Below are 9,271 nucleotides of genomic sequence, written 5' to 3' on the forward strand. Positions count from 1 at the left end.
CTCATCCACCAGAAAAGTCTCCCCCTCCAGCCACCAAAACTGGATGGGTAAAATGGACAGACAACACACTAACAGAGATACCAATAAGAAAAAAGTTTACCACCCCAGTAATCAAAGAAATACAAGTTAAAATTAAAACTGTGTATTGGTTGTTGCTTACCAAATTGGGAAAGATAGAAAAAGAATGGCTACACTCAAGCCCCGGGGCGTAATTTAATTTACTCCTAATGTGTTGCTATTTTGTCCATAGAATGGACCTGACAATTTTTCACTCAACATGTTAAGTTTCGCTGGGCTTATTAGAAGAGCAATAAACTTTGTCGTGATAGTTGCAAGACAAGTTGCAAAGACAAGTCAAGTACAAAACGAGATAAGGGGCCAAACGGAGCGCAGGAGGCGGCCCTCGCTGCGCTCGCACCTCGGGCTGGCGCGCAGCTGGCTCCGTTGGGGTGGGTGCGCCCCAGGCCGCGGGGAGTGAGGCCACACGCGGGGACCACAATTCCCAGGCGCCCGCGCGCCCGCCTCGCCCCGACCACGTGACCTCGCGGCCCGGATCGCGACCGCGACGGCGGCGGCGAGACGGACTCGGGGCGAGGAGTCCCGAGCGAGCGGCAGCGGTCCCGGCGCCAGTCCGGCGCGCTCACCTCGAAGGTGAGTGCCGGCACGGCCGACAGCGGCCACGCGGAGAGGGCGGACGGGAGCACGGTTGAGGGGACGCGGGAGGCGGAGCCGGCGGTGGCTTGGCTATGGGGTTTTCCCTTATTCGTGCCTCCTGCTGAGAGTCAAGTCCGGCCCGACGAGCAGCGGGGGCGCGGTGGGTGAAGACAGACTTGCCGGGGGTCCCCTGCCCTGGGCGCAGTGACTTGGGGGAGATTCCGGGAGGCCCCCATCGTGCACTTCACGCACCGAGCACACGCCCCAGGGCCGGCTCCCTGTCCTGGCGAGCTGGTGGTCTGAATCTCGGGGGGCGGGGAACACCTCAGACCCAGCTGCTTTCCATCCTCCCTACATTTGGGTAGGAAGCGGCGTTTCAGACAAACTGGTTTTTTAGGCAGAATTCACCTGGGTGGAGAGGATGACAGCTTGCAAGACTCTTTGGTCTTTGAAGAATTCATAGTTTTCTTTATCCCATGAATATCATAGTATTTAAGATACAGGAAGCCAATACTGGTCATTTAGTCAAACGGTCACCCCCACCTCCTTCTAGACCTCTAAAAGGGGAAATAGATGAGAAGAGCTTGTGAAAAGTTCCTGAGCCAGGGGGTGCAGGACAGGGACCTTAACCTCCCCCTGTACTCTTGGGTTTATAAATGACAGCGCTCTTCTCAAAGTAGAAGTAACCCCAAATGCGAAGGAACATAAAGAAGAAAACAAGTTCCTGATTGCTCTCTTCTTCACCACAGCCCCTCCCTACCCAGGGTGGGGCCCTGAAGAAGGCGCAGATAAATTAGATTCGGGCTGAAGGCTGAGATTCTGCGTAAGTGCGGAAACAAAAGTAGGGCCCTGCCTCTTACAAATCTGACCACAGGGCCCTGTTATTGAAAAATGCAGCCCCAAGTCAGGGTGTGCTGATTTGAATCTTTCTCCAGCAAAAAGGCAAGGGTAGGTGAGCCTTTGTCCTTCCTGGACTCCTCACTCCCCAGTCAGGTGGAACTACTGTCTGGGCACTTCCAGCTTGGAACATACTCGACTGTCCGTTTTCCTCTGGTTGTCTCCTGCTCCTCCTGCTTCAGAAGATGTCCTAGCCATCTGCCTTCCTAGCTGCGTTAGGGGTCTCCTAGGGGGCATCCTCCCAAGCACCCCCAGGAGGCCTCCCCTGTGCCTCCGTCTCACTGACTGCGTTCACCCTGTTGTAATGATCTGTTCCCTTCCCTCTCCCCTAACAGATGGTTAGTTCCCTGAGGCCCAAAGCCTTGTCTCATCCGTCTCTCTATCTCCAGCATCTGCACCCCCAGCAAAACCAACGTCAATGTTTGTCAGCAGAATTACTCTTATTGCTTTGTGGGTGTTCAAGTCTACAGCAAAAGCTGTTTGAGGCCCCTGAGACAGCTGGCCCAGGCGCAAGGATGATAGAAGGAAGCCAGTTAGGGAACTTCTCTGATTAACTAGCCGTTGGGGCCATTCCAGTCATGCCAACTGCTTTATTGAGTGAACTCCGAGAAGGGGCATGGTGCAACACCTGCCACCTTCCCCACCAGAGATGGTGCTCGAGGCTTCTGCTGAAGCTGAATGAGCGTAACTCCCGTGTAGATGGAGTTTCACAGGATGATTTGTACTTGTTTTCGCCTGTCCGTCTTTCGTGAACATTTTGCCACATCAACAAATATGCTTATATTTTGAAATCTTAACAAGGGACGTCTCTGGATAGTAGGACTCAAAATGATTCCTACTTTTTTGGGTCCTGTTTCAGCTTTTACATTCAAGTACCCCTCTCACATTGGGGGAATAAGAAGCTATTTCTATTTTAGAATTCTTCCACATGATTTTTAAATAACTGCGTAGGTTTCCATTTTCTTCTCAGGAGGTCTTGGGCAAATCTCTTCCCCTGTTGGGACTCATTTTCCCCATCTGGAAATGATATGGGGGTAGAGAGGGGCCAAGCTGGACCAGACCCATGTTTTTCACACTGAGTTTCAGCAGAGTTCGGACTGCTCTCCCCTCTTCACTCAGAGCCCTGGTTTTATATGGTGGCGTTACAAGGAAGAATTTATTTGCTGGTGATCCCTGGCCAAGAAAAAAAAAAAAGAAAGAAAAAAACTGAAAGCCAGGGGACTAAAAGCCTCGGAGAAAACTAATAACGTCCCGGCGATGTGCTGCCCTATTGTATGTTTGAGAGTCACTGAGAGAGTAGGTCTTAAAAGTTCTCATCACAAGAAAAAAAATTGTAACTTTGTGTGGTGATGGGTATTAAGTAGTCTTAACAGTGGTGGTCATTTCACAATATACGAATATCAAGTCATGTTGTAACTCGAGGTTAATATTAAGTTACATGTCAATTATGTCACAATAAAAAAAAAAAGAACTTTCTAAGAACACTCTAGCTCTGACACTTGGGGATTCTAATACCTGCCTTAAAAGGCAAAGGCTTCTATCACCCGATCCCGCTCCTCCAGGATCTCCTCAGCGGGAGAAGCAAAGCCGCTGCTGCGGACTGAGGTTCTGTTTACCTGGTGATGAGAGGGGACCTTCTTTCTCTGAGACGGTGAACTCCCATTAATCCCTCCGGCTTTAATCTTGCCAAACGGAGTCATTAAGCGTGGTGTGGGTACTGAGGATCGCCAGCCGGCTTCCTTCTTGTCCGCCTTTCTTGGTGAGCGAGAGGCAGCATAGAATCCTGGAATGCACAGCGCTTTGGCACCCAGCTAGACCCGGCTTTGAATCCCAGCTCTACCAGCTTTCTAGCTTTGCGGCCTTCAGCAAAATGACTTAACCCTTCTGAGCCTAGTTTCCCCAGTCTTCCTTTCTATATGATGGGCCTGATTGTCCCTGTCACACAGAAGACGGTTGTGAAATGAGGTGATGTATGAAGAGCCACAGGCTGGCCAAGACGCTCTCTGAGAAGGGCATTCAGATTGGTGCGGCACGGTCAGTGCGTCCACCTGTGTTCTTTCTATAAGGCTGGGAGCTCATTGAGGGCAGAGACGTTAACCTTTGTCCAGAATGCTGGGCACAGAATGGGGTCAGCAAATGTTTAATGAATGAGTGGAGACAGCTGCCCCTGGCCCCTCCATGATACACACAGCCAGAGCAAAATGACTGGGGCCCCAAGGGAAAGAGAGGCAGTCACTTCTCAGTCTGGTGCTTCCCCATTGGGTTTGGAGGGCACAGAGGGGACATCTCAGCATGACCTGAGAACACTGACCTGGGTGGTACCCCCTATACCTCACGTCCACCTTGAGTAGGGCCAGCTCAGTTATAGCTCTGCTGCTGACCCACTGTGGGACCTTGAGTAAGTCCCTGCCGTGTCTGGCCTCAGTTGGTCCTGATGACCACTAATGGCCCTTCCAGCACTTAAAACCAGTGCCCTTGTTCCTCTGGGCCATTAGGGGAGGCTGCTGGAGAGCATTAGGGACCATGACTTTTACTGCCTTAAGCCCCCTTTAATGCAAATTCCCTTCTCTTTCAGATGCATTTCATCTTCTCCGATGAGGTGGTGCTTCTGTTTGATTTCTGGAGTGTCCACAGTCCTGCAGGTACGAACTGGAAAGCCTAGGCTTGTAGCTTGGAAAGCCTGTAGCTCTAGGCAGTGGAGAGCCTGGGTTCCCTTTAGTGTTGGACTCTGTGGATATGCAAGTGAGCCTGACTCCTCTTACGTCAACACTGAGCAGGAACTTTGCATTTATAATTCCATCTGCAAGCACTGCTCTTCACATCACAAAGGTTCCATTATCTCACTGACTGTCACAAAGGCCCAGAGAGGCCAAGGATACAGCTTTTGCCTCTGTGACACGAGAAGGAACTGAAGCCCAAAGAGGGGAAGAGACTCGTCCAGGGTCACATAGCAAGTAAGAATCAGAGCCAGAACTAGATTGGGGCCTCTTGTTGCCTCCTAGCACCCTCCTAGCACCTACCTCCTGCCATGTCCGGCATCAGCTCAGAAGCCCAGAACAGCTGCTGCCAGCTGGACCTCAAATGAAACACCAGTTTGCAAGAGAATGGTATTGCTTTGACTTGAAAAGGCAACGCTGGGCCCGGACTCATGACATAGTTTTGTTTCAACTTAAGTAACTGTGTCTTAAAAGTAGACGGAAAACGGCCCAAGTGCCTAGCCCTGCAGGTGCTGATGAAATAAATCATGGTCATCCGTGGGTTACCGACCCCATAAGCCCAGTCATTGTAGTATTCCTTCTCGAGCTTCTGCGTTGACTGGGCTCAGCGAGGCGGTCCCCACTCACAGCCTCTCATGCAGGTGTAGTCAGACAGTGGCTACTGGAGTCCTCCTGAATGCTTCCTCATGCCTGTCACGCCTGTGTCTCCTGGTTGCTGCTGGTTGTCAGTGAGGACCTCCCGGGCGGAGGCGGGAGTGGGGGGTGCTGGCCGAACACCTACGTATGGCGTCTCCTATGGCCTGGGCTTCCCTGTGGCAGGGCAGCTGGCTTCCAAGGAGTGAGTGTGTCAAGAGAACAAGGTGGAAGTGCATGGGAGTATTAAGACCCAGCCTTGGAAGTTACAGAGCCTCACTTGCACCTTGCTTGGGTGAGGAAGTCACAAAGGTCTCAGCCTAAAGGGGAGGGGACACGGACCCCACCCTTGATGGCAGGGGTGCTGACACTGTAGGAAGAGCACGTGGGGTGGGGTGAGGTGGCCCCTCCTTGGACAACAGACTGTATCGCAGATACTATGAAGCCACAGAAATAAGGCAGATGTGCATGAACGGAGGGGAACCTCTGTACGAGGTGTACTTGGAGGACGTCAGATGCGGAAGACCGCACGGGTGATGCCCACAGCGGGTATCCCCGGACAGCTGGATAGGAAAAGGCTCCAGGGAGAGGACTGGGGTTTTAGGGACTGGGCTGGGAAGAAGACTTACCTTCTACTGTATACCCTTTGGTCCCAGTTGAATTCATACCACACGCATGTAATTACATGTAATTTTATATTTTAAAATACCACCTGCATCTTTTGTAGATATTTCCTCCTGGGAGCCCAATAAAATAACTAGAGCTGGACTGTTTAGTATCGCTCCTCGTCTTGTAAAACAGAAGTAGCAATTAGCCGCTAATTTTACAGCAGCTCTCGTAAGCACTGCATGTTTTCTGTAAAATAACTTAGTAGTGTTTTCCACTATTATAAAAGCAATACACACAGTAGAAACTTTGAAAAATTAGATGAGAAGAAAATAAAAATCTCTTATATCCTAGTTTGCTGAGGTAATTATGACTCCTTTGCTGTATCTCCCTCCTTCTAGACTTTTCTTTATACATACTCTACTCAGGACCTTGCTGTACATGCTCTTCCGTTAACAAGAAGTCATGACAGAGACTTGTGCCGCCTGAGGCGGGGCAGGGAAGGGGGGGGGAGCCGCTGGAGGCAGTGGTGTGTGACCTCTTCACCCTTAGGCCCTGGCTTTTCCAGACCTGGCTTCTCTTCCTGATCTCAAAGCCATACCCCAATAGGCCATCCCTCCCAAGAAAGAGCTGGAGGGGGAAAGAGATAGCGAAGTTCTGAGCCCGGTGGGCCATGGGTGGGGAGATGCGAGAGAGAGAGAGAGAGAGAGAGAGAGAGAGAGAGAGAGAAAGAGAGAGAGAATGGATTTAGAGGGACCGGGTGGAGGCGCTCTGCTGCCACCTATCCCCAGCCCCAGCTGGAAGCTGCCAGAAGGGGATCAGTGCTTGCCTGGCCAGGTCTCTGCGACTCAGCTTCGTTTGACAGGCATGGCCCTTTCGGTGCTGGTGGTCCTGCTCCTGGCCGTGTTGTATGAAAGCATCAAGGTCGGCAAAGCTAAGCTGCTCTACCAGGCTGCAGTGAGCATGTCCATCCCCACCATCCAGCTCACTGAGGAGACAGACCAGGATTCTCTGGGCTCAGACTCAGCCCCGGTCAGCAGAACCCACCTCAGGTAACAGGCACAGTGTGTGGCGAATGGCAGCATACTCACATTCACCCTGAGAAAGAGGCTGGGCCCAGAGGGCATGATCCCCACTTCACAGAAAGCAAACTGAGGCCCAGGGAAGGACCAGGACTCGCCAAAGTGCTTACAGTGAGTGAGCAGTGAGGTGAGCTAGAGCTCGGGTCTCCTGACCCCAGGCCAGTGCTCTACGAACGGCCACTCGGGAGGCCCGGATCTTCAGAACTCTGCTGCAGGCCTCAGTCCAGCAACAGCGGTGTCCACCCAGTCCTCCTCCAAATCTCAGCAGCCTTTCTGAGGTCACTAAGGCATCCAAACCCAGGATGGAATCTGCAGCTGTCCCTACAGATAGTAAGGATTGCTGTCAGCAGAGGACCGATCTTGCGGGGGAGCTCCCGCTTCCCGCCCTCCCATCCCAGGCTGGTAAGGCAGCCGTGTGGGGTCCCCCGCCTGCCCTCACGCCTGCCCTCTCTCCAGCTCCAGCCGTGCCTCCTGAGCCTGCCTGTTCCTCACACAGGCGTCTCTGCTGTTCACACCCAGCCTGCAAGGGAGGTACTCTTATTCCTCCTTTACTGATGAGGAAATTTAAGTCCAGAGAGGTTATTTGTGCTAAGCCACAGTTAGTAAGGAGCCGAGCTGGGAGTTGATTTTTCCATTGTAATACTGCCTCCCACAGCAGATTCAGAAAGAAAAACATACCTGCCTTACTGATGATTTTGTATTATCCTTTATCAGACATGACAGAATGCAGGTCTTTTCATTTTCACTTTTTGCCTTGGATGCCAGGAAGCTCAGAGCTGAATGTAGTAGAGACGTGATTACCCAAGGCTCCTTGTACAAGACCCTGTCCCCAGTCCGTGGTTTCTCATGTATCTCTTTAGAAAGAAATCTCTTCTGGGTCAAACACACGAATTATAAATAAGGTGGTCCTATAACTCAGCTGCCCTAATTCCTGACACCAGCTCATTACCAACATTAACGTGACTCTCCTTTTCATCTAGGTGGTTTTTCTGTCACTTTGGCCAGTCTCTAATCCATGTTGTTCAGGTGGTCATAGGCTACTTCATGATGCTGGCTGTCATGTCGTACAACACGTGGATCTTCTTCGGCGTGATCATCGGCTCTGCTGTGGGCTACTACCTAGCCTACCCGCTTCTCAGCATGGTTTAGCTGGTGAGGGCTAGGCAGGCACTGGGGGCTGGAGAGAGCTGGGGCCCCCTCTTGCAGACACTGAACTTCCAGCCCCATGTCTCGTTTCTTCTGATGGCTGTTCCTCACCTCGCTCCCAGCTCCTGGAGACGTTCTGCTGAAGCCAGCGCTTTGCTGCCCGGAGTTCGGAGGCCCCTGCAGCTACCTCTGTCCTCAGCCAGCCTGCACGGGGCCTGGGCAGGGGTGTTTTGTGTCTTAGTGAGGCTGCTGTGACCCAAGGGAGACTGGAGAGACCAGAACCTGCAGACAGGGCTGCTGAGCCCATGATAACTTATCTCTGTGACTCAAGATTAAGAATTTCCAAAGATCTTCAAGCCAGGGAGATGGGTTCTGGGTGACGAAGGGCATGGAAGCTGCATCCCTTCTGCCCTCGTGATTTGTGCCTTACACAGAGGAGCACCTTCCACTGGACTTCCTGAGCTCCTCTGTCTTTGAGGGATGGAGACCGAGCTGGCTCCTTTTCCTCACATTTCTGCCTTTGAGACACATAAAGATGGTCTGTTCTGTGGATCACGGTTACAAAGTAAGATTTTTCATTTTTCCCACTGAACCCCTGGTTCGCAATTTTGCACATGAATACAACATTTTTTAGCGAAATGACTTCCTCGGGTTCCTGATGGATGGCTGCGTCTGCTGGGAACTGTCTCTTTCTTGTGGGGCGTAACAAACAGATTCAAGGCCGAGAAGCAAGACTGTTCTCCAGGCTCCTGACCTATCCTCTGGATAGAGAGCTGCTCCCATCAGACAGCACTGCCTGTGGGAGGAAGGCAGTCTAATGGCTTGAAGTGCTTGGGCGCTTTTCAGAACCCCAGTGCTCCCTTTTATCCTGCTCCTTTTATGCAGAACAGAGAACTGCACTGAATATTCAGTACTTCATTTTCTCTAGTTCTTACTTACTGCTCACGCATCTCACCTGGTGGGAAAACACCGTTCATTCACTGGAAATACTGGGTAAGCCACGGGGAGTGTTGACTCAGGAGGCAGTAAGCAGTCAAACCAAAGCATTACACGTAGAGTTAGATGGGACTCTCCAGATAGTTCACTTGACAGAGAAGCAAACGAGAGACCCAGGGAGAGAGCATCATGGCTGGATACTGGAAAGTCTCTGCTCAAGTACCTCACGGGCTAGATGAAAGAGTCTTAAGCTTTGGGAATTAAAAAAGAAATAGACGTTTTAATAAATACTATTTTTAAACAATCTGTGACCGTTCTTGGGTTTCTGCTGACACAGCAAGCACACGCCACCCTTGTAGCCACTGCAGGAGCTGAGGGGGGCGAATGCAGCTGGTAGTGCTAGCAGGAGGGCTGTCCAAAGACGGAGTCTGTCCATCTGCTAGGAAGACAACTCTGTGCTCAGGGAAGCCAGCCCTGAAACGCTGTGCCCTCAGGCAGGCACCCCACAACCTAGACTCCCCGAGAGTCATTCTCACGTTCACACACCAAGCCCTGACTGGGGGCTGCCTGCTGTGAGAACAACTAGCTGCCACGTGGACT

General features: G+C 51.7%; 1 protein-coding gene across 1 annotated transcript; it reads left to right on the top strand.

Annotated features, from left to right (window-relative positions):
* The first annotated feature begins 505 nt into the window (after window positions 1-505).
* On the top strand, window positions 506-8,975 carry SLC31A2 (solute carrier family 31 member 2). Its single transcript, XM_040631744.1, has 4 exons — window positions 506-651; window positions 4,127-4,193; window positions 6,373-6,559; window positions 7,570-8,975. The coding sequence occupies exons 2-4, from the start codon at window positions 4,127-4,129 to the stop codon at window positions 7,736-7,738; spliced, it is 423 nt and encodes a 140-aa protein (XP_040487678.1). The 5' UTR covers window positions 506-651; the 3' UTR covers window positions 7,739-8,975.
* Window positions 8,976-9,271: the final 296 nt, after the last annotated feature.

The sequence above is a fragment of the Ursus maritimus genome, unplaced genomic scaffold, assembly GCF_017311325.1.
Source record: "Ursus maritimus isolate PB19 unplaced genomic scaffold, ASM1731132v1 scaffold_17, whole genome shotgun sequence".
Taxonomy (NCBI): Eukaryota; Metazoa; Chordata; class Mammalia; order Carnivora; family Ursidae; genus Ursus; species Ursus maritimus.